At 38.8% G+C, this 26,706-nt stretch overlaps 1 protein-coding gene across 5 annotated transcripts in view; it reads right to left on the bottom strand.

Moving 5' to 3' along the window:
• The window catches only part of LOC121516250 (phospholipid-transporting ATPase IA), a 215,726-nt gene that overhangs the window by 146,502 nt on the left and 42,518 nt on the right, over positions 1-26,706 (bottom strand). For all 5 annotated transcript variants that reach the window (XM_041797431.1, XM_041797433.1, XM_041797432.1 and 2 more), the window contains exons 3-6: positions 20,812-20,911; positions 19,076-19,174; positions 5,245-5,290; positions 5,027-5,067 (exon numbers count right to left, since the gene is read on the bottom strand). In XM_041797431.1, the coding sequence (XP_041653365.1) occupies positions 5,027-5,067; positions 5,245-5,290; positions 19,076-19,174; positions 20,812-20,911 (286 nt within the window). The remainder of the gene's footprint in view (positions 1-5,026; positions 5,068-5,244; positions 5,291-19,075; positions 19,175-20,811; positions 20,912-26,706) is intronic.

Raw genomic sequence — 26,706 nt, 5'->3', positions numbered from 1 at the left:
CTTCTTTTGATCCATATGCCATTAAGGCATGGATCATACATTTTCTGGTTTCTGGGCTTCATTTGAGAGTTGGGGCTTTACATTTGCACCTGGACCGTTTTTTTACCCTGTGACGTCACTTTTACCATATATGGCGATACTGCTCTTTGCTCCCCTTCTCTCTAACTCTCTGAGGTTTTGTTTAAGTGCAGATCAGTGTGTGAGTCTGTGAGTGTGTCTGTGCAATAATCAAAAAATAAGTTATCTAATTTTCATGTAGTAACTTGCAAAAAAATCATTTTCTTGTGTATTTTGCACCTAAAAATGCAGCGTCATCATTTATGAAACATGGCATTAAAAGTGTTAAAAAAAATTAAAATTAAATTAGTATTTGACATTTATGGTTAGGGCTGACCTTAAATGAGAAAGATATAATTCAGAGTAAAACAATCTTGAAATGTATGATATTTATAACATGATTTAAAGGTGTGCATTTTTTGCGCAGAAGGGTGAAAAACGCGAGTTTTTTAGAATAACTGACATCACAAAAAAAAGAATAATGCATTTTAACCAATGTTGCTACTAATCAATGACATATGCCAGGCTGCAATAATCAAAAAATAAGTTATTAACTTTCAGTGTAGTATCTGCAAAAAAATCAGTTTGTGTTTATTTCATCAAAAAATGTTATTTGTTTACATTACAAACATGGCAATTAAAGGGTTAAAAGATATGACAATTATTGAGTATTTGGTATTTTTGTTAATGGCATAAGTTGATGAAACAAGGAAAAAATTAAACAATTAAAAATAAAGTAATATGACTTTTTTATTTACAGTAATCCCCCTGTGCATTTTTTGCACACTAGGAGGAAAATGAGGCAGCAATTTGTAGGGATAACAGAGGGTTAAAATAGGGAAACTTTTTGCCATTTTCACCATTTTCTTGCCATTAAACACCCTTTTAGTCCTATTTTTGGGCCATTTTGCCACTTCTTTTGCTACCTTTTCCCTATTTTTTCCACTTGATACCATTTTTTGCCACTTCTTGCCCACTTAAGGTACCTTTTGCCATTAATACCCTTTTTCCCCCTATTTTTTGCCTATTTTTGCAACTTCTTTCTGACAGTTTTTGACCATTTTTGCCACTTCTTTCTGACACTTTTTGACCATTTTTGCCACTCTTCTTCCAAATAAGCTACCTTTTCCCATTAAATACCACTTGTTCCCTTTTTCCCAAATATTTGCCTCTTCTTTTTGTCACTCTTTGGCCCATTTTTGCCCTTTTTCACCATTTTTTGTCACATTTGCCAATTTAAGCTACCTTTTTCTAATACACACCACTTGTTTCCTATTTTTTGCTCATTTCTGCCAATCTTGACTTTTGCCCATTGTAGTCACTGTTCACTCATTTTTGACAGTTTTTGCCACATGTCACTCATTTTTTTTGTCACTTCACACTCATTTTTGCTACTTTCTGACCATTTTTCCACTTTTTCTCCCCAATTTCCCCCATTTTGACTGTATTTTGACAATTTTTTCCACCTTATTTTCATTGCTACTTCAAGCCATTTCTACCACTTTCACCACTTAGATTGTGGCTTTTGCAAAGGTATTTTTCAACAATTTGGCTCTTTGGTTGGGCAGGGTTGAGTAACACTGTCTTAGAGTTTCCGCTCTTTTAGGAATCTTTAATGAAGGACACTGAATTGATCCATAGGAAGTCTAAATGGTTTCTGAAGAGGTGAAGGAGGTAGGTAGGTTTATGTTGACATGATTGATCAATTCTAAATCAAAAATCACATTACCCAGAGAAATGATGGTTGTTGTCACTTCTGTTTGTTAAATTCTGAGATAAATTTTTAGGATTTTTATCCACTCTGGATATTTGTTTTATCATCCAACCATCACCTCTTTAGGGAGAGCTGAGAGAGAGTATAAGGAACAAAGTAGGAAGACGTTTCCCACAGTCTGGCAGCAGGGTGGATTCTGATACCTGGACGATAAAATGACAGCATCCGCAGGAACGAAATCACTGCCATTTACTCTAATAACATCGCCAACTTCAATCTGTGGAAAAAAACTGGTTACTGCTGAGACCGGCCTGTAAAACAGCATCAATGTAAAGAAATGTTCAGGAGTGGAGATAATGCACAGTTGGTGAGGAAAACAGTAAGTAGAGAGAAGTAGTTAGACTTAAGACATCAGACAGTTTCATCAATAAAAAGCAGATATTAAAATGACCCATAAGCTGTTGTCTTCTTACTTATCACACCTCTTTTTTAGTCTCTGATTGTCTGTTTAAGGGATGCACAAGAGTGGATTTTTTTTTTTTTTGTAAAGGCTGATATTACACCTGATATTTAGCCAGTGTATCAGTAAACATCAATACCAATATCATGCCAATACTGCCATGCATCCCTAATCTATATAAATTTACGTGTTCTACGTTTATTGGCCATGCATGCTCAAACAACAAGGAATTTGACTCCAGTTAGCTTTGCTCTAAGTGTACAGGAATTAAACATTAAATACAAAAAACCCTGAAAAGGGATTAAAAAAATAGGATTTTAATGTGTACAAGCTCTTGTTTGTAATATTTCTAGTGTCTGTGTGCACTGATAGTATGGTTTCAAGATGTGCAAAGGGTGCAAGGATTCTAAAATCAGAGTATAAAACATGCAAGGTTGTGGACAGATTTACACGAAATAGGTAAGATAATTTAAGACAGTTGATTAGTGCAATGTGCATTTAAGGTGAGGCATTTTACCTCAGTGAGCTTTCTTACAGTATTTTTGTTTAAGTAAATAGACTTACAATTTACAGCATTTGAGTATGGTAAATAGATTATTAATAATTAGTACCTTAAATAGACTAATGAGTCCAAATATGCATATGGAGTGAGGCATTTTACCACAGTGAGCTTTCTTACAGCATCTCAGTTATAGTCAACAGATCAATTACTTGAAACATTTGAGTGAAGTAAATAGATTAAATAAGTTATCAATGTGGTAAGTAGATTAAATAGTGCAAATATGCATAAAGGTGCTGCATTTTACCACAGAGAGCTCTCTTATATAATTTGAGTTACAGTGAATGGAGGCGATACTTGCAGCATTTGGACTACTTATTTAATCAATGGGACCTACTACAAAGTTTGGGAGAACTTTTCACAGCCCATCTTGGTGGATAAAGAGGTTAGAGCTGTGGGAAATCTGAGGATATCTCTACCTAGGACGCAGCTGCAGAGTCCCTCTCTCCCTCCTTCAAGGCTGACGTATGAAGGTAAAATTAATTTGATTCACAGAGCCAGAGCACCATTGTTATAATAAAAACAGTCTTAAAGAATAAGAAATTTATAACCGGCTGGTAAGACTTTGCTATTCCTCCTCTTTACAGTGACGTTCTTGTTTGGGTGGAGCTTTTTCAAATGCTTTGATTGGTCCGCTGGACGACGTGCTTATAGCGACACAGCTGCAGAATAATGTCAGAGCTACTGTTGTTGTCTTTGTCCACTGTTGTATTTTACCGGGAAACAAAGTGCTCCTAAATAGGACACTTTTATCTGGGAATATTCAGGCTGTTGCTGTGGTTGTGTGGTTTTCAGGACAGTGTGACAGTGAGTTGTTTTCTGGTTTTCCTTCTGTGTATGAGCTTGGCTCCACGTGTATTCGTTTGGTACATGTCTGTACTGAGAGGCCCGTACCAAATCGGTTCGGTACAAATACACGTAACTTTACACCCCTAGTAGATTGATAAGTCCAAATATGCATAGGAATTGAGGCATTTTACCACAGAGAGCTAGGTAGATTAATTAGTGCCAATGTGCAATTGAGGTGAGACCTTTTACCACAGTGAGCTTTCTTACAGTATTTGAGATACAGTAAAGCAGTAGAGAATGTGTATAATACATATTTCTCAAAACTTAAATATGTTCAAAGGCACTGTAGGCAACGGAAAATGCTCATTGACTAAATATTGAGAGACTGAAAGACAGGGACATTAAGGACCCAGAAAATGAAGGTTATCTAATTAGATTTTGATGATCATGGTTAAAACCAGCTATAGAAAACATAAGAACTAAACAGCATGTTTTATCATAAAGAATTGATTATAAAATATCAATTCTCAAACATTTTGTGCTCAGACACTGAAAAACCAAGCCCTCATGCTGGCCTTGTTAAAGCTCTAACAAGTTGCTAGTTTAAAGCACCCTGAGATCAAACTGAAATTTGGAGGAGAAGCTGCTTTTACAAAATGCATGATGAAGATGTAAAAATCATCAATTATTTAAAGCTAGCCTTTTTAGAGAAGATTTCTGTGTGTATTAAGAGGAGGGATATCCACATACCAGCTAGAAACATGAGGATTTTGTCCCTGCAGGAATTGAGCAAATGCATGAATTAGATGCTGCTGGTCTGTAAAGATTCACTTAAACTTGTTATGCATCCTTCCTGTTTTACCGCTTATATTCACCATGTTGTCATGTTTCATTGTCATGCATCAGAGGGTTCTCGTGCACACGGCTGAACAATATTAGACAAAAACTGACACTGCTGTGTGATGTTCAATTTTTAGACTACAAGTTAAGAAAATTGCATGTTTCTACATCTCCAACTGAAGATTTCTGTAAAATCTTCTAGAGACTAATCATTTCTTTTTTCTTTCCCCTCATATCAATGGAAAAAAGGCTGCTTTCTCTCAGGCTGTAGAGTGGACAACATAGCATTACTGATTATCAAACAGTGCTGTTGCCATCTCTGCACTGACTGGTGTTTTTTCTACATCCTCTGCTTTGGTTCCAGCCACAACAAGAAAACCGTTTCATTATGAGGGAAAGAGGAAGCTCCTCTTTGTCCTGCAGCACCGCCTCCTAATGACCGTCCACGTGGAAATGCTGGATTAATTAGAGAGGGGTCAGAGGGTGCGTGTGTGTGTGAGATTACTCCAGTTGACAACTGCACAGTGGAGGGAAACTGGTAGGATGAATGATCCGCTCTAGATTAAAAACATGTGGACTTGTGATGTGACTCATGGTGGGTGCCTACCTTCTCCCAGTGCACGATCTCCCAGGCACCATTTCTCAGTACTGTGGTGAGAAAGCAAAGACAGAGAGGGAAGTTACAGTGTGAGACAATGAGGAAGTAAAAGATCAGAAAAATGCATGAGGAACTAAACACATAGCTTATACAGTGTGCAGAGACTTTCCTCCAGTAAACCAACGACACACCATTCAAAAAGCTCAAAAATACATGGCTTTAAATACCTTGACATTCCTTTTTGTTGACAACACTGTCAGCATTGTGTCGTTTCTGTAAGGAAAGGAAAGCAAAATTAAAAAGACAGGACTTACAATGAGAAAGTCTACAATCAAACCCTTGGAGAGCATTATGCCTGAGTGAGAATTATATTAGAAATAAGCAAAGATGAAACATCCTGGATTGCAAAAACCCCAATTTCCCTGTTTTTCAGAAAATTATGTCCAACGGAAATGTCTCATAGTGGCTACCACTGCATAGAACTAACTTAGGAAAGAGCTAGGGAGAGGCCTGGTTTAATTTGCAACTCAAAGCTAAAAGAGGATTACACCATTGCAACAACTTACAGGCACTCATTTTGAGAAGGGATGCACCGTATTGTTTATGCACCAAAATGCCAATATTTCTAAACTAATGTCAGCCGATAAACAGACCTTTTTATTGTAAAGATACAGACTGTCTCCTGTGCAAAGAGAGGCTGAGTCAAGCAGAACTGAGAGATGAGAGGAGAAGCAGACAGTCTGGTAGTTTGGGCTTCATGCAAAATGTTCAGGGCCTCCATCAGTGTACATCCGATGGAACATTTGTACATTTTGCCAGTATTTAAGGCAGATAAAGGATTTATCCTGCTGATATGTACAGTCAACATATCCGCTGTAAATATGGGCATACATTTTTTAAATCTGCCAATACCAATACCTTAAAATCTGGTGTATAAGCCACACATTTGGTGCCAAGTTTTTTTAATTTAAAACTGTTCAGGTCAGGTGTGTGAGCATATGCCAATTCAACACAGCGCTGGTTCAACTAGAGCTGGGAAACTAATCGCAAATCAGGTTGAATCGCAATTTTCAAATCGCAGAAGGTGCAATATTTCTTTAATCTGTTATCTGTGTCAAAATACCAGTTTAAAAAAATAGTTTTTTGCAGCAGAGATGTTTTTCTTATTAAATATGAGAAATACATAAAAATGACCATTCCCTTTGATACAACAGTTCATATCAAATGTGCAAAATAAGAAAAAAACATTATCACAAATATATTTTTTTAATTGTTCTGCCCTACTTTAATCTAATATTGTGTTGGTTATAGTATAGAATGATTTGTTGCTTGTTTTTGTTGTAAAATTCATGACGATGAGGAAAAAATCACGTACTCAATTGCAATATTGGGGAAAAAAATCACAATTAGATTATTTTCCCAAATTGTTCAGCCCTTGTGTCAACCTTGGCTGTCTGGCCTCCTGATGGCTACGGTCCAGTCCTGCTTCAGGCCCATATCCCATCCCTCCAGGTGTCTACAACACCTCAGCACCACCAGCAATGCTCAGCCTACATTTGCTACACAGGGATTCCACCGCCTTCATAGTACTCGCATCTTCTCTAACAGCTGCAGCATCAGTAATCCCTCAACAGCTGTCTGTGTAGCCTTATCACTACCTGGAGCTTGCACATATAGAGCCTGGGTCTGTTTAAGGTGGCACTGCTGTACAGGCTGTGTGGGTCATGCGGTAAGGTAGGTAAGATAATGATGCCTTCATTTTGGCACGGTGGGTGGTGAGTGCTAGCATGAAGGGGTGGCTCTGGGGTGCTGAAGATCACTGTTCAGTCCTCTGGAGGTGTTGTGGGACTAATTGAAAGAAAAACGGGTGAAGGAGGGTTCCCACTTCACAACCCTGTCAAAGTGCTGGCTTACTGCTGCCCAACAGTCTGCACGGTTGACTTGGTAAGTAGCACTAGGTTAGGAATTTCTTCATAGAGTGCTAATTCTTTTGCACAAGTATCTTTAGTTTACTCAGTATCTCTGCAATGTAGTTTAGGGATGTCGGGGTACAAACCCTGCACCCTGACGCTCTAGAGGCAAGAGATGCCAACACCCTTTCAGCTGCATTAGCTACTACCATAACTAAACCAGGGCGACTTATACACCAGTTTAAGTGCTAAGACATGTACAATACAATACAATACAAAAACTTTATTTATCCCTGCAGGGAAATTCAGTCGTTTGGAGTCTCTCTCATCTGTTTACGGTAGAATTATAAAGTCTAATTGCTGATGGAATGAATGATTTTCTAAATCTTTCTGTCCTGCAGCACAGGGATAGGAGCTGTCCACCACCGTTGTTTCTTTGGTCATTTAGGGAGATATGAAGTGTGAAATGTGACATTATTACTGCAGGTTAGGGCTGGGCAATTAATCAAAAAATAATCAAAACCAACATTTGGAGCCTCTAACCAACATAAACCTGACCTGTCAATTATTTCCTTTTTTCCCGAGTAATTCTCTCTCTACTAATGCACAACCCCGTTAAACACGCTACTGGCGGTGTAGTCATGTGATAGGCAGCCGGGTATTACGAGGCATGTGGCCTACCAGAAACCCAGAAGTAGTAGTCACATGACCCTGTCCCATCCAGTCCGCTAAAACTCAAACATGTATCCGACTGGACAGCCTGAGCAACAAAGTTATTTTCTACTTTTAATACAATAGTCAAACTGATGTGTGTTTTGATTTCAGTAAATAACCATAAATTGTTAATCTGCATGTTCCTTTTAGTTATGTGTTTTAAAATTATCCAAATATTTACTGCACAAACAGACTCAGGGATGGGGGTGAGGTAATTGTACATCAATTGTAATCAAGGTAAAAAGTTAAATTAATTCTGAAATTCATTTCTGCCATAATCGTCCAGCCCTACCACAGGTGCATGCAGCTGCAATGCAATGCAAATGAAAATTCATCCACATTCGTTATTATGTTTTGCAGACTGGTGCTTCAGCTTCACTGCTTAGAACGTGCTGGAATGCATAATGACACAGACCTCACCAGCGGTGGCAGGTGCCACTTGTTGGCCACTTTTCGCCCGGTAACCTTTCAAAGCAGATGGATACGCCCGTTTCCGTGTTTCTCACTGGTGAATCCATCTTGCAAAGCTCCCGTCTGAACCGTTTGGTTAGAAAGTGACTGGACCAATCAGTGACGAGGGGCAGTACTTTCAGGCACAGCAGAGTCGTGACGTAAACAAGCAGCAACAAGAGGCCAGTGCAATTATGGCAGAAGAGATTAGCTTGGATGCTGCTAAAGCGCCAGTTTTATTAGAACTTGACGACATTTCTTCATTAAAAGAAGAACAAAGAACAGCAGTGAGTTGTTTTCTTTTCAAAAACGACAAAAGTCGAGTACTGACATGGCTACAGTCGCCGTGGTTTGCATTATTTCTCGATAGCTGCGCACGCACACCTCGGTTGTGGCTACGTCACGTGTTTTGTTGCTCTGATTGGCCCGTAAAGATGTTACAGACAGAGCGTTTATCCAATCACACTCCGAGTTTCTTTCAAAGCCTCTGCCCTTTCCCGAACATTTAGTATTGAAGGTTTTCCCGATGGATGTGTGAAACAAATCCATCAGGCGTGTCAGGTTATCATAACCGTGCATTTAAAGAAAACAGGGGAGCCAAGTACAGAAACTGTGTGGAGCACTGGTCTGACTAAGGACACTCCTCTACAAGGATAACAAGTGACAAGGCGACTTGCAGGTTGTGAGTCTGTTTCATCACTGCAGGCTGAGAGCTTAATTACCATATTACAGCTAGTAGGTGTGAAACTGCATGTTGTAGATTTTGCTGAACAAATGGAAATCATCACACAAGAGGACGGTTGAAACCTTCTTCCTCTTTGGGAGATTTCAAAAACAGACTGTGGCTGAAAAACTGAGACAACTTAAAACCCAGATTTTGCAGCATTTAATTTTTAAGCTGACATCTGCTATTATTGATATCATGGGGATTAGGGCTGAACAATTTGCAAAATAATCTAATTGCAATTTTTTCCTGCAATATTGCAATTGCCATTTGAAATGTGATTATTTAGGTTCCTGTTTTTCTGTTGTTTAACAAACAGAAGCAAAAAATCATTCTCTATTATAACAAGTACAATATTAAATAAGTTAAACTGGGCTTAATTTAAAAATATATCTTTCTGTGATTTTGGCTCATATAGCAAATTTGATATCAATTGCTTTATTGAAGGGGATCATTTCTCATATTCTTCTCATTTTGATAAAGAAAAATAAATGCATGAGCAAGAAAAGTAGGATTTTTGTAAAAAATAAAATAAAATAAAAAAGATACTTAAAGGTTTGAATAACGTATAAAGCAGAAATACTCAACGTGTGGCTCTGGAGCCACATGTGGCTCTTTTATGTCTTAATCTGAAATATTATTCCCCCAGAAAACCTTATAAAAGGGAAACTTTTTTGCACTTTTTCACCTTTTTCTCCACTTTACACCCATTTAAGCTACCTTTTGCCATTAAAAAATGACTTTTTTTTGCCACTTTTTCCCATGTTTTGCCACTTGTATCCCATTTTTCCTTTTTAAGGCTATCTTTTGCCATTTATTACCACTTTTTCCCTACTTATTTGCCCATTTTGACAGTTTTTTTTTGCAATTTTTTATCCATTTTTTTGCCACTTTTATCCCATTTTTGCCCCCTTTCTCCTTTTTTCTCTGCATTTTTACCCATTTAAGCTGCCTTTGTCATTAAATACCACTTTTTTCCTAGTCTTTTCCCATTTTAGCAAATCTTGACTGTGTTTTGCTCATTTCAGTCACTTTTCACTCATTTTTTTTCCATGGTTTTGCCACTTTTGTACCATTTTATGCCAACAGTAACTCATTTTTTGTCACTTCTCAACCATTTTTGCTACTTTCTGACCATTTTTCCATTGTTCCTCCCAATTTTTGCCCCTTTTCACCCATTTTAGTTGCTTTTTGACCATTTTTGCCACCTTTAACTTGCTACTTAACCCATTTTTGCCACTTTTCAGCACTTAGATTGTGGCTCTTGCAAAGGTATTTTTCAACAGTTTAGTTCTTTGGTTGAGCAGGGTTGAGTAACACTGGTGTAAAGCATACAAAAAGAAAAACGATTGTATCAAGCTGGTATTTTGACACTTTTCAGGTTAAAGAGATATTGCACTGTCTGCGATTTGAAAATTGCAGCATGCCATATTGCGATTTAATCTAATTTGCGATTAATTGCACAGCCCTAATGGTGATGATATTGTACATCCTTGATTATGGGATGTCATTTCTTAGCACTGTTTTCTATCTAGCTTTTCAAAAATGAAGGCTTAGTCTGGAAACACATGATGAAATAGCCTGTAGTACTTAAAGGTCATGGACTATTCCAGATAACCAATGTTGGTGAAAGAATAACAGGTTTTACAGCTGAGCCAGGTTTTGTGGAGTCAAATGGGGAACTCCAAAAAACCAGAAAGCACGTACCAGGCTTGTGTCTACTTGTTATCAGACTAGTTAGTCTAAAAAGAACACAGAACAGGAGAGATTACAGCAGTGATGAAAAAGTTCAGAAGTTCAAGTCTATTTCTATTTCTAGGTCTATCATTCTGGAATGTTTTAAATTCTCAGGCGAGGTTGAAGCACTCAGTACACGAACTATTCTATACGAGCTGTTTGTGGCCACATCAAAATACTCATCAGCAGTATTACAAGCCCTCATGTCTCTCTTGTCTGCTGACCAGTCGTGCAATCAAATGTGACCGGAACAGCTGATACCAAGGGACAGCTTGTCAGCTAGCATCACGCTGAGTAATTATGTGCTTCTGAGTCCGTCACATAAAAATAATCACTGTGTTTGTCAGCGCAGCTCCTAAAAGCACAGAGTAGAGGGCTGTTCTTGATGGGTGGGGAAAACACAAATCCACTCACATCCCTGCTAATAATCTGTTTACTTTGTAGATCCGCTGTAATTCAGTCCAATTCTAATTCAATTTAGAGCTAATTTCACTCATTTGGCACACTGTACTCCACATTTCAGGGGGGAAACAGCTTACTAGCTGCTTAGAGAGAAACCACAGCAGCTGAAGGTGAAGTGGGTTACATCAATGCAGCTCCAAATGAAGGAGAGGTACTTGTCACCCTCCTTAGCCAAATTTCCTTCACTGACCTGGACTAAAGCCAGTTATCTTGAAACCTCAGAAACATCCATCTCTGCAGCTTCTCCTACCCAGCATGTTAAAGCCTTTATGGATAATTAATCAGCATCAGCACAACAGTGATGAAGATTCAACTTTGGAAGACAAACCTCCACTTCTCCTGTTGAAATATCCTGATTTATTCTCTCCTGATTCACAGCAAACTGAAGGGTTGTAGTGTTTAAAGTGAACTTTAGAAACAAGTAATAGATAATTTGTTAGAATTAAGACTGTCAGAGTTAATAACCATAAACGAAAAAAACTACTGATGCTCCTTGGCAAATAAATACCCACCTGAATAAAAATATATCAGAATTGCTTTTAACCAACTTGTCTTGCCTAGTGAATACATTTTATAAACCAACTTCACACTGGGTGCAAAGTTGGATGGCTAAATCTAGCTAACACTAGCAGTGCTAGCACCACCAGCCTTCTTTGCAGGTTCACATTCACATTGATGGTCAACAGCAAACAAACTTCATAATACCTAATATGCATTGGTTTAAAGTAGGGCTGTCAAGATTAACTGCATTAATCATGATTAACTACGATCCATAAACAGTGCATTACAACCACTGTAGCTTCTCCCTGCAGCCACAGGTATAATAAGTCCAACGTCGGTCAGTGTATTTTCTGACAGATCCATTTCCTGGTTGAAACCAGACTCAAAAATCAGGAGAAACTCTGGTTATTTCATTTTTTCATTTTTTCCAGAAATGGAAAAAAAAGAAAAACAAGCCGTTTTCTTGTTTTTTTTTTTTCATTTTGGTAACAAAAACGGAAAAAAAAATACATTTTTAAAAAAGTCATCCAATGTTTGTTTTTTGTTCTGTTATTTTTTGTTTTCGTCACTTAATGAAATACTTGAGGAAAAGGAAATCAAGTGACCTATTGGGAAAGGTGAGCATTTCAAAATAAAAGCCTCCATGTCAAAACAAGAGCCATCCATTGTGTTTTTAGAGACAGACAGAGAGAGAGAGAGAGAGAGAGAGAGAGAGAGAGAGAGAGAGAGAGAGAGAGAGATCTATTAGAGTTGGTGTGAACCTGACACCAAACACACAATCAGCGAATGCATGCCGTAAAAGGCCTGCTTTGTATACTACGTAAAAGAGAAAAAAGGTCATAAAAGGTAATAAAATGACAGTCCATTAAATCACCAGTACGTTTACAGTTTACATTATTTATCATACAATGTATATAGAGCAATTTGGCCCTTTATCATACTGTAAAACTCAATGGATGACTCTTTTTCTGACATGAAGGGTTTTATTTTGAAATTTTCAAGTAAACAAAACAAAATAATGGAAATGAATAGAACAAAAATTTTACCTCTTTTTTAAATTGTGTTATTTGTTTTCCAGTTTCTGTGACAAAAATGGGGGAAAAAAATCAAGAAAACAGTTTGTTTTTCCGTTTATTCCATTTTCTTTCAAAAAAAGAATAAAATGGAATATTAAGATTTTCTCCTGATTTTTCAGTCTTGTTACAACCAGGAAATGGATCTGCCAGGAAAAACACTATCCAACATTGCACCTAATGTCTCATATTAGTTTAAAAAACTCACAGACAGCTCATTGGATAAGTCAAAAACCACCTGAATCAGCTGATTGTAAACATTTAACTTTCCACTGTTCACATATTTCCTTTCATTTCACGTGGTTGAGTTCATGTTAAAATCTTCATTCTACCTGTAAAAGCAGGCCTATATCGAAACTGGAAGTCAGTTACCCTTAGTTTAAGACAGTAGAAAATCAAAATGAAACAAAAGCAGTTTTAAATGCAAAATAGTGGAATATTAGAATGGGATAAAATGTGTGCAATTAAAAATGGTTAACTACAGAAATCCTGAGACTAATCGTGATTTAAAAGCATCCCTAGTTTAAAGCAAACTTGTATCACACCCATCATATTGTAGCCATATTACTGACAGCTGCTACAGCATAGCTACAGTTTAGATGGAGCCTTTGACTCTGATTGTGGGCCTGAAACAATAATAAAAATCTAAGGATTGTTTTACCAACTTGTAATTATGGTGCAAACTCCAAAGGGATGCTAAGCTGCAAGCATTCCTCATAAAACTTGCATATTAACCATAGACTGTAGAAAGAATTGGACAAACCCCGTGTGACGTCAGTTGTCTGCTTACACTAAGCTGGACTTCCTGTCAGCCTGCTAGCTAGCATTCCGGTTGACAGAGATGGAGCCTCTGCCTGCCGAGCTATATCTCAATTAGAGACGCGCCAATCAGCTTTCATCCTACGTGTACTCCAAACGATCGTGGTACAAAAAAATTCACCCCCCGTACAGTGGGAGCCCAATAAGACACTAGCTAATGAGACACGTTTGGTGTTTTCTTAAAGATTTATTTTTGGCCTTTTTTGCCTTTATTAGATAGGACAGTGGATAGAGTTGGAAACAGGGAGGAGAGCGGGGAGAGACATGCAGGAAATAGTGCCACGGGCCGGACTCGAACCTGGGTCGCCTGCGCACATGGCGTGCGCCTTAACCACTCGACTACCGGCGCGCCGACACGTTTGGTGTTTTGAACCAGTTTATTTCTAGTGTAAAAACCGGCTCCACAACATGTGTCCAGACGGGACTTCCAGCGTTCCTGCAGCCAGCCTCGAGTGGACACTCGCGGTATAGCAATTTTTTTGCAGTTCTGCATTGGCTTCATTTCTCAGGACCGGAGGTTGCCGCTTGATATTGACACCTAGGGTGATTTTTAGCTTTCACAGCCTCAAGTGGACATTCGTGGAACTACAGTTTTGCACACTTTGACTTTGCATCACTTTTCAACACCAGCCAAGAAAATGAGAATGAAATCAAACTGATTTATTTCTCCTTCATTTTTCATTAAAAGCCTCTTCTACTGTTCCTCCCACCTCATTTTCAGCCTCCTCTTGGGGTCAATTGTTTTAATAATGCTGTAACATGCTATAGCATCTAATAAACAGCCTTTCTTTGTTATACAGCTTTGGCCTTGAACGAAACACACAATGCAAGGGGAAAAAAGTTTGCTAGTAGAGACCTTTACAACGCTCATTCATCATTCTTTGTGCAGGGGCTGTCAGCGAGTTTCATTCATCCACGCTATCTGTACACACTTTTTTCTGTTCACATACAAGCAGTGAAAACATATTTATTTCAGCTTCTCCACTACTTCCCATGCCTTTACCCTCTCATATTTTCTGTCTTCTCTTTTCTTGAGCCCGTGGAAAAAAGGAGACGTCCTGTTAAGATGACATGTGTAATCACAGCGTAGTGGATGGAGAGTAGCATGCAGAGGTTATGCATAAATACTGCTGTATCAGGTCTCTGTGGGCTTCAGTCATGGGCAGAAAAAGATAAAAAGGGGAGAGCATCTGCAGTGTTACCTTGATTAACCTGCTAATATGGCTTCAACATAAACCTCATGAGACAGTGAGCAGCAGCGAAGGAGGTTAAATAACCATGCTTTCCTTTCTTCAGCTGCCTCCTGTTCAGTTTGACAACTAGAGGTTTGTAAATGAGTAAAAAAGCATCTCACTCTACTGCAAAACACACCCCAGAGTATAACTAAAGCTGAAATATAGCTGAAGGATCCAGAGGACTGTGACTTTAACCTGCTGCACAGAGACAGCCAGCAGTAAGGAAAGATCCAAGCTGCTGTACAGTGCGTGTCCACTTTGCATCATTCATGAAGTTAGGGGTCGATGTTGCCCTGTCAGGTCAACTGGTGAGAGACAGCGTGGTACAGGGAACAGACGTGTGCACAGGTGACCTTCAGCAATAAAGACGGAGTCATCACCACTCCGTTCCCATGTTTTTCACAACAGGCTGAGGGAAAAAGTGCTGTGCTGGTCCCTTCAGCACCAGATAGAAGCTAATAGTATCTGTCCACAGGGACCCGCAGAGAGGATCGCATTGCAGGGTCACTGCAATACAGAAGGATGCAACATCCCATCACTTAGTTAGGACGGACTTTAGTGGGTTAGTTGTGATCATAGAGTTTATAAGAAACCAGACTTTATGTTAAAAATTATATAAAAGAATCAAATTTACACAAAGCTGCTTTAACGTTTTGTCCAGCATCTGTTCAACAGTTCAGATTCCTCTGGAGGGCAGACAGTTGTTTTGTTTTGTTAACACTTACTGCCTTTGTGCATGAGCATCCAGTATCTAGGTTAATTGACTGAATGAGTACTGTGGGTGCAGTGGGCGCAGCTGTGACCTCTGAAATCAGTGTGAGCTTGTGTGTGCATGTGCGTGCGTGTGTGTCTGGGGTGTCTATATGTCGGGAGTATCCTGCTGTGGTCACATCACCATCATCTGCTCCTCAGCTCAGCACTAAGAACACACTGTACAGTTTTATGAGACTAAACAAAAGCCAACAGAGCAGTGGCTCTTAGTAGGAGTGCCCTGTTTTATCAGTAAAATAGGAAATTATTTTATGTTCCTGAACTCATTCCATGTACCTGGTTATCTGTCTTCAAATAGGTGTATTATGGCTGTGATGTGACATACGTAAGGATGCACCAGCCTAATGTTTAACATTTCAATTAAGCCAAAACTGATGCTGATGTTTGATAGTCTGTTACTGATACTGTTGAATTTCTCAACCTCAGCCAACTTTTGTGGTGATAACAGTTTTAACTTTTATTTAAACTGTTTATTATCAAAACGGATCATTCAATAATGAATTCATTTGATTTGAACTCAAACATGACAAACCACAGGCACGACGAATTACAATTCATGTTTATTATTTTATCTCCTCCCAGCTTTGTGCCAGAAATCCAGAATGGTGCTAGAGTTCTTTAAGCTTTGACATCAGCTGTAAATACCTGCTGAAATCGGCTGTAAATACCAGTCAATATCAACTGGTATTTACAGCTGATATTGGCTGTAAATGCCTGTTAATATTGAGTGTTAATACCTGCCGATATCAGCTGTATATACCTGCAGATAGTGACTGTAAATACCTGCTGATACTGACTGTAAAAAACTACAGATATCGGGTGTAAAAACTGCAGATATCTGCTGTACATACCTGCGATATCAACTGTAAATACCTGCTGATATCGTCTGTAAATATCAGCATATATCTGCTGTAAATAACTGCCGATATCATCTGTAAATACCAGCCGATATCGGCAGTAGTTACCTGCAGATATCGACTGTAAATACCTGCTGATATTGGCTGTAAATACCTGCAGATATCTGCTGTAAATACCTGCAGATATTGAATGTAAATACCTGCTGATATTGGCTGTAAATACCTGCAGATATCTGCTGTAAATACCTGCAGATATTTAATGTAAATACCTGCTGATATTGGCTGTAAATACCTGCAGATATCTGCTGTTAACACCTGCTGATATTGGCTGTAAATACCTGCCGGTATCGGCTGTAAATTCCTGCAGATATCGACTGTAAATACCTGCAGATATTGGCTGTAGATACCTGCAGATATCTTCTGTAAATACCTGCAATATCGGCTGTTAATACCTGCTGATTTCGGCTGTTATTACCTGCTGATATCAGCATATATCTGTTGTAAATACCTGCGGATATTGGCTGTAGATACTTGCCGATATTGGCTGTAGATACCTGCGATATCATCTGTAAATACCAGCCGATATCGGCTGTAGTTACCTGCAGATATCGACTGTAAATACCTGCTGATATTGGCTGTAAATACCTGCAGATATCTGCTGTAAATACCTGCAGATATTGAATGTAAATACCTGCTGATATCGGCTGTAAATATCAGCATGTATCTGCTGTTAATAAATGCCGATATCATCTGTAAATACCAGCCGATATCGGCTGTAGTTACCTGCAGATATCGACTGTAAATACCTGCTGATATTGGCTGTAAATACCTGCAGATATCTGCTGTAAATACCTGCAGATATTGAATGTAAATACCTGCTGATATTGGCTGTAAATACCTGCAGATATTGGCTGTAAATACCTGCAGATATTGAATGTAAATACCTGCTGATATTGGCTGTAAATACCTGCCGGTATCGGCTGTAAATACCTGCAGATATCGACTGTATATACCTGCAGTTATTGGCTGTAGATACCTGCAGATATCTTCTGTAAATACCTGTGATATCGGCTGTTAATACCTGCTGATATCGGCTGTAAATACCTACCAATATCGGCTGTTAATACCTGCTGATATCAGCATATATCTGCTGTAAATACCTGCTGATATTGGCTGTAGATACTTGCCAATATTGGCTGTAGATACCTGCAGATATCTGTTGTAAATACCTGCCAATATTGGCTGTAAATACCTGCCAATATTGGCTGTAGATACCTGCAGATATCTGATGTTAATACCTGCAGTTATCTGCTGTTAATACCTGTGGTATCGGCGGGAAATACCTGCTAAATGCAAAAATAAGTTTGTAAAGTTTTGAGCTGGACCAAGAGACCTACGTCAGCTGAAGGCATCTTCTTTTGTCATCCTCATCCCTTAAATTCTGAAGTGCAATCTCAGCCCTTAAGTTTTGGGTCTGAACTAGATCTAAATATCAGTTACTGCTAAAATAAATCTAAAACATCAACATATCAGCAAAAATCCATTATTGCGCAGCTATATTTACAACCAATACAAATCAGGTCTGACCAGGTTTGTTGTTTACCTTCTTTTACTCACTATCAGTGATTCTGTGTTTCTGCACTTAATGTGCTGCAAAATAATTGATGCTAGCTTAACTTAGGTTGACATTGTGTGTTAACTTCTAAGGGTGCGAGTTATTATCAGCATATACCTGGTATCTGCAGGTATATCAGTAATACATATAAGCAGAATGCAGAAATGTGCTGTAATGCCTTCACTTTAGTAGAGGTCAGCTGGTTACTGGCCTGGAAATTTATTACAGCTGATATCTGGCATTTGGCTGATTTTTGTATTGCCACTGTATCGTACCAATAAATGATAAATTTTTACATTTTTAAATCTGCTACTTTGGCTCTTCTGAGAGGTGTGTCTTGTCCTCTGGCTGTGTTTTCACTCTCTCTAAAGGTCAGTTTTTCTGGTGATACTGTGTTAATTTTTGCCGTTTCTCATGTTCGTAGAGCTCGTTCTATTTCCTCCTTTTTTATCACAAGGTTAAACTTTTGTGACATCAAGTACATTTTGTTTGGCATAATTAATATCAGGATTGTATCGGCCCCGAAAAACCAACATTGGTCGATGCCTAACATATCACACTACATTTTTGTGCAGCACAGTTGAAGTTTTGTTTTCTGTTTTCATCCTCATTCTTTAAACTGATAGGAAGGTTTTAAGAACTGCAGCTTTTGCAGTTCTACAGCTAGTTCCTTTTTGCACTTAAAAAAATGGGTGTTTCATGTGTTACATAAGCACTTTGTCAGGATTTCGTCTGGGATCCACCCTGCAAATTTGTCGTTTAATCAGAAAATGACATTTGACTTTGAAATGTAAGCCCTTTGAAAAAACGTGCCACATTTTTATTTAGTTCTCCCACCGTCTCACTGTCTATTAGCGGGTTGTCAAAGTGTTGTTTGTAGCTCTCAGAGGAATCCTGGCTGTTGCTGTTAAAAACACATTTTGCATATAAAAAAAACTAGAACAAAAAGAAATGACTTAATTTTGTCATGACGGCAGGTCTATTATTGAAGAAGTCTGATCATTTATTGTAGAATTAAATGCTGTTTGTCTTATTTTTTCTGTCACCAAAACAAACAGATTGGTGCATGTTTTAGAAGAGTAGCGGGTGCAAAAATTCAGTATTGTGCATCTCAAATCAGTAACCTTTGGCAGATATATCACACCTGAAAAACCATTAAAAAAATGAGTAAATGTTTTCCCCCATCTTACCAGATCTTCAATGATCTCTTTGACAGCAGCCACCACCAGGATGAAGAGCAGCGGCACCAGTGTGGTCCAGCGACCAGTGGGAGACACATCTGGGATTTGCTAAAGGTGAAACAATATTGAAAAATTTAGACAGAGGCAATATTTTTTATATATATATTGTTAATACATTAATACGTATTTTCATAGCTGAAAGTATAAAACAACAGACTCCCCAGCCTCAGTACCAAATGTTGCCAAATTTAAAAGGGAGACTATGAATAAAAAGAGCATATTTTTCATCAAATTGATTTGAATTGATTCAAATTTGACATTACCTGCTGCTTACTGGGCACTAAATATGTCTGGCCCAGCTACATTTCTTGATTTTAAAATTTGGCACAGTTAAATTTGTAATTGAATAGCCCTGACATCTAACAAAGAGAATCAAAAGAAAAGCCTAAAAGGTCAGGACTTTTTAGTGTCTAAAACTGGACTAAAATGTTCTTGAATTTGTGTCGACTAAGACTTTCAAGAGTGAAATGAAAAAAACATACTGAAACTACAGGTCATTTCAGTCTAAAGACTAAGAAAATTTGACTTAGATTACCTCAATCAGTGCCAAAATCTAGAGACTTAACCCAAAAATAAAAGCTCAAAGAAGGTATATCCAGCCAAACAACTTTCTCAGATCTATTATAACACTCCCCATCCCAGTGCATGTTTAATTATTTAGCTATTTTAAGTCTTTCCAAATTAACAGTAACATAGCGTAATTAAAGCCCAGCGAGGGCCTCAGGAGACCGTCGCTGTTCTACTGCCGGTAGGAAACTTGAACGAAATAGATCTCTCATCTCCCTCATCTGCATAGATGTTTTATTCAAGGTCGCCACATCGACAGGGCAGGTAATGAAGATTCACACTGGCTGCTTTTCAAAGCAGCGACTTCAAGGTCAATGGATAGAGCCCTTTCCCATCCACAAAGCTCTTATTAACAAAGGCTAGCCTTTGGTCTGTGCAGCTCTTCCTCTGTTGTTGGCTCTGAACACCTGAGAGACATGGGTTTAGTTTTATTTGAATCATGTGCTGATGATTGGTGGCTGAGGTTTTAAATGTTCTTTAAGTGGATTAGTGTTGACCTATATATACAGGAAAACCTCTGCAAACTTCCTCAGGGCAAGAAAAGTCTTTGCTCTGCAAGTATTTATCAATCAAAAGAGTGACAGTGCTGCTAAGACTCGGTGTTGGGTAGCTTTAAACTTAGAAGCCCATAATAGAAGGGAAGCTTATTTGGAATAACAAAGATTTTCATTGCTTTTCTACTCCAGGCTTCACATCAGTTGGAATATTTGAGTGTTTCCCACATCCAGAGTCTCACTAAAGGCAGCTCAGTTTCTTCACTGCAGCATAGAGAGTGGGGGACAGTAGAATCCTTAGACATCTAAAGCACCCCATGCATTTCCAAAGTATGCAATATGCAGTATAGTGTGTTGAGCCTGCAGGCAAATCTAGCGTCCTGTTAAAGGAGGGACACATAGTATTACATGTATTATTCATCATCAGGCTATATAAAGTGCGGTGTATGTGTTTGTGAGTGAGCCTGTCTGTGTGTATATAGTTACAGACATGACCTTTGGAGATGAAGTCTAGGTTAGGCCAGGCACACTAACGCTGAAGCAGAGGAGAGCGCTGATTTCATGATAATCTGGGGGATATCTTTGGATTCTTTCTGTCACAGAAGCACAGACATCACATCTTACCTGCAAGAGTGCAATGAAGAGAAAGAAGGCATTGGCCGCCCTCCTGAACTGTGAGTAGAGGAACCGGGGGAGGAAGGTGAGGACATTATATTTGGCTGTGCTGAAGATGGCATCAAGCAGCAAACGAGGCCACGGTTGGAGAAGGGAGGAAGGGAGACGAGAGAGAGAAAAACAAATCGATTAGTTCTTAAACTTGGAGCAGCATCATTAGAGCACGTGTCAGATAGATTCAAAGCTCTTTGTCATGATGTGTTTGTGTGGCACTGATGAACAGCCGAGACCGGTGGACTCAGTAATCATAAAGAATAATAAGGAGGAAGGAGGGAGCTGGCAGAGAGGGTGTAAAGAGCTCCTGGCAGATGTGAGCTATGCTGCCTGAGCTGCTCTGGGGTTGGGTGGAGGGGGAGGATGTGATGGTGGTATAAATCCAAGCTGGTGGAGCTCTCAAGAGCCTCAGAGACGGAGCAGACCAGCAGTCTGATTTACAGCCGTGTTAAAGGGCCAGTCCGAATAAAAAATAAATATTATGTATTGTGGTACAGAATCAGCTCCTAAACATAGTCTACTGAGGTTTAGCAGGGATGCAGGATATCATCAGCATTACATCGGTATCTGCAGATACTAGCTTAAGAAGTTAAATAAAGGTGTGAACAGATGTGAACGTTTCTGCCAATGGTTACAGCAGATTCACAGCTGTACAAATCAGCAGTACAAATTATAAAACAGCCTTAAATATCGGTAAAATAAACAAGTGTAACATCAGGTGTAATGGTTGTCTAGATCAGTGGTTCTCAACCTTGGGGTCTAGACCCCCTTGGGGGTTGCAAGACACTGAGAGGGGGTCACCAGAAGCCTTAAAAAACTAAAAATACTTTTTCAATGAGACTGTTGACTCTTAACACCAATTGTACCAAATTTTAACCCTTTTTCATCATTTTTAACACTAATTTTGCCAGTTTTAGCACGTTTTTGCAATTACATCTCATTTTTGTCAATTTAAACCCTTTCCACCACTTTTTTTGCCTTTGTTTCCACAAAGGCAGAAACACATTTTGCATATAAAAAAAAACTAGAAAAAAAAAAGACTTAATTTGGTCATGATGGCAGGTCTATTATTGAAAAAGTCTGATCATTTATTATAGAATTAAATGCTGCTTGTCTTAATTTTTGTGTCACCAAAACAAACAGATTGGTGCATGCTTTAGAAGAGTAGCACCTTTCTAAACCAATTCTTGCCACTTTCTACTGATGACACATTATTGTCACTTTTAACCACCTTTTACACGACTTTTTGCCCATTTTAACCACAGGTAATTTTTCATGCCAGTCCACCTAATACTCACCAATTTATTGCACTGTATATCCATTTCAGACACTTTATAATCCCCTTTAACCACTTTTTGTGCCCGTTTTTGCCATATTAACTCAGTTTTGGTTATTTTTTTTTACCACTTTTATCCAATTGTTGCCACTTTTAACCCATTTATGTTCTTTAAAATCCAATTCCACCACCTTTTCAACCATTTTTTGCTATTATTAACCCTTTAAAACCTGAGTTTCTGGACTCTTTTCTTATTTTAACCATAAAAGGCCCAGAAAATGTCCTGTGAGTACGTGCTTTTGCCCATTTTTCCACAATACTTATAACTTTAAATATATGGCAGTTATTTACATTTTAATGCATGTTGGGACTTCCGGTTTGTAGATGAGACTGTAGAGAGCTAAAATGAGGAGCTCCTAGCTGAATAAGTTTAAAAAACAGAGAAAACCCTTATAATCATAACTCGATGACAGAAAAATAATTAACATGTATAAAACACATTTTACTGCATGTTAAGAGTGTTTTAACAGTTTAAAATGAAAAAACACAAAAAACAGGAGAACTTTATGCTAGAATCTTAGTGAGAAAAGGGAAAGTTACAGTAAGAACCGCATGCTGGCTGTGAAGCACAGTTTCTCAGCTTCCAGAAACTGTTTGAATTTTTCCGATGACACAAACAGTCATGCAATTATGGTCATGCAAAGTGTGCTTCAACGACACGCTAGGATTTAAAGGGTTAACCAATGTTAGCAACCCATTTAAATTAGGCTGTTTTTAACAAAACTTATTTTCATTTCAAGAAGGCTATTTACTACACAGATGAATAAAAAATATATTTGTTTCTTTAATATAAAATGTGGTTTTCACAGCTTAACTTCACAATGGAAACCATGATTTTGCTGCCCTCCATGGGCCCCTGGTTTGGCTGGGTCCCAGAAAGCTCCCCCCTTTATCCCTCCTTGTCTGCACACGACTATTCTTGAATGTGCAAGGCTGTTCAACCATCTTCAGGTACAGTGAGTGTCCCCGGTCTCTGGCACCTTTATCTGGGGGGTCGTAGGCTGAAAAGGTTGAGAACCCCTGTTCTCGGGCGTTCAGACCCAGTGGTGGACGTATTTTACATCGCTGTGGCTGCAGGGAGCTGCAGATGAGGATTAACCAAAGTGTGCTAATAGCATGAGATTAATCACAATCTTTTTCAATGAGTGCACATATTGTGGATCTCAATTAATCATGATCAATGCAACTGATTTTGACAGCCCTTACTTACAGCTTCAAATGCAAACATTTTTACATTGATAGCCCGGTGCGCTGTTAATGTTTTGTGTTTTTCAAAAATAAAAACTTGGGGAAATTATTTCAGATGACATATCAGTAGTTTTCATTTTTTCTGAAAATGTTCGGCAAATTTTAACAATACTCTGATAATATTTACAACTATGACATTTTTGGTCACTATAATCATGACAGGAAGTTAAAATATTACTGCATCTCTTCTTATAGTTCTGTAAAATGTCCAGCTATAACCCTCGTATCATCATGTGTATTTTACCAGAGTCACCAAAATCCTGCCAGTACAGGGCCTAATAAACTTCATGCAAACATGTAAGCTGTTACACAGAGAGACAAACATAGAAGACTCTAGGAACATTATACCTGTTTTTATTAGGACGACAGCTAAACTAAGAGTAAATCTGAGGCCTACTGTGAAATGAGTGAGTGAAAAGTAGTAGTGTCCCTGTCATCAGGCTGCCTGGTACAGCAGAGCTGTCCGTGCTGAGTGAGAGGGACAGAGAGCGAGCGAGTGAGTAAGAGCGGGTCATTGTTCTGACAGCAGTACGATGTAATACCAGCCTCACAGAGGAGCCTGATGAAGAGCCCTGTCAGAACAAGGTTCAAGAAAGAACCAAGCTTTGTTTCAGCACAGTCGAGTCTGGAGTCCAGTCTACTCTCATTAACTCAGGGAGAGAGGACCTGCCCTGTGTAAAAGGCAAAGTTTACTTGGAATTCTGATGTGAATCGCTGCAGACGGGGAAGAATTATACAAATGCAAAACAGGATCACTTAGTTATGTTTGTAAGAAAAGGCAGTGTGATTCATAGCGTAATTATTTTTTCTTTTCAAACTGATAATCTGACTTTATATTGTTAAATGAGGCTGTATAAATATTCCACATCAGACGTACACATCCAAACTCCTAACAAACTTGAATATGAGTCAAAATCATCAGAATTAGACACTTTTAAAGGTTTATTTTGGGCATTTTTGTGCCTTTATTTGATAGAGGGGGATAGTGGATAGAGTTGGAAACAGCGACAAGAGCGGGGGAGAGACATGCGGTAAAGGGCCTCAGGCCGGATTCGAACCCGAGCCGTCTGCATATATGGAGCGCCTTAAACACTCGGCCACCTACGCCCCAGAATTAGACACTTTTAAATAACTGTTCAGCCCTTGTTTAGGAATCGAAGAAAGTAAAGGAATAATCACATGCCAAATTGCAATATTGGGGGGAAAGATATCGCAATTAGATTAATTTCCAAAATGGTTCGGCCCTAATGTGTAGAGCTAATTATTCTCCACCATCTCTCTGTCTGCTCAGGAACAAAGATACTGGCTGGTGAAGCTCAGTCATCTTCCCAACACATCTGCAATCTTGTCTTCGACACCATCCTCTCCTTTTTCCTTTCACTTCATTTGCATGACTTTATCAGTATTTATGACTTCCTGTTTTAGTGCAGGACTGTAAAGTGTGGCGTTCTCACTTGCTATACATGTACGCTGCATTATTTCCATAAGACGAGAGCTGTTTTAACAACCTTAATGAACAGTTGTGGATCTCACGTTTTATTTCCTATACTTTATTTCCTATACGCTTTGAAGGATTAAGAAAATGTGAGAGAATCACTTCCTCCACTCACACTCATATCCTCAGGATATCCCAACAGAAGCATTTCATTATCACTTCTCAGCTTTTCCACCTCAGAGGACAGGTTTGACTCCGCTAAAGTTTGGTCTGAAATAGATCTGACTAAATTAAAGTAAGTAAGTAAACTTTATTTATATAGCACGTTTAAAACAGCTTTCAGCTGACCAAAGTGCTTCCTACTTAAAGCATCATAAGTAAAAAACAAACATTACAGGAGATCATAGACCAGACATTTTAACATGGCATAGAGTACACCTTCACTGAGAGGACCATGTAGCTCAGATTGGAGAAGTTTGTAAGCAGTATCAAAAGCCAAGGAAAACAGGTGGGTTTAGAGCTGGGCCTTGAATGAATGCCAAGTGTTTGCACCTCTAATTTGAGGGGGCGGATTGTTCCACAGACGTGGACCTGCCACTGAAGAAGCACAGTCACCTCTGAGTTTGCGTTTGACTCTAGGGGCGACCAGGAGGGACTGCTCAGAAGATCGGAGGAACCGAGGTGGGGAATATGGGATTAAAAGGTCTGATAAACCATGGAGAGATTCTAAAAAATTATTCTAAAATCAACTGGGAGCCAATGAAGGGAGGTGAGTACAGAGGTGATGTGCTCCCATCTGCGTGTACCTGTTAAAAATCTGACTGCAGGTGATGTTAGCTGTGTCTCTGATAGAGCGCTGTTTTCATTAGAACATCCAGGTACACCTCTCAACGATGCCTCATCTTTTCCAAACAGCAGTTATGCTCCAGAGAAAATCAGAAACACACTAACATCTCTGCATAGACATGGAATATGATTCAGGATTTTGTCTGATTTTGGGTTTCAAGGGTCCAACGTTCTCAAAAACTCACTACTATAACACCTATTCACACTTAAAACTCCAGAATGAGTTTGAGCTGCATGCGTGAATCCAAACATCTACATTTTTAATCAGACTTTACCCTCTCCACATTATTCCTCCCTCACCACTCTCATGCCCGACAGACAAACAGCAGGAAAACTTCCAGGGGCAAGAGTGAACAAGCAGGGTATGAGATTTTCTGGATCCTGGTTTCACTTTGGAATTACAGCATTTTAGAGTCAAAATCTTATCTTCTAAAAAAGTCCATCAAACCAAATTAAATTAAACTAATGCATGAAAAATGGGTTGTTAGCCATGGCTAGATCATGGATCAGCAGATGTTTTGAATCAATGAGAATTATTCATTTATTTATCTATAATTTATTTGTTAGGGGCAGGTACAGTAGGGCTGAACCATTTGGGAAAATGATCTCATTGCGTTTTTTAAACCAATAATGCGATTTGAAATGTAAATATTCCTTAAGTCCCCCGTCTAACACAAGCAATAAATATATTATAACCAACACAATGATATTAAAGTAGGGCAGAAGTAACCTTGCAAAGTAGATGGATACACCTGTTTCCGTGTTTTTCACTGGCAAATCCATCTTGCATCTAGCTCCCGTCTGAACTGTTTGGGCCCGGTCAGAAAGTGACAGGACCAATCAGCTACGAGCGGCAGTACTTTCAGGGGCAGCAGAGTCGTGACGTAAACAAGCAGCAGCAAGAGCTGGTGCAGTTATGGAGGAAGAGATTAGCACAGATGCTGCTAAAGCGCCAGTTTTATCAGAACTTGAAGACATTTCTTTG

Source organism: Cheilinus undulatus, linkage group 10 (genome assembly GCF_018320785.1).
Source record: "Cheilinus undulatus linkage group 10, ASM1832078v1, whole genome shotgun sequence".
Lineage (NCBI taxonomy): Eukaryota > Metazoa > Chordata > Actinopteri > Labriformes > Labridae > Cheilinus > Cheilinus undulatus.
This window is presented reverse-complemented; position numbering and strand designations above follow the sequence as displayed.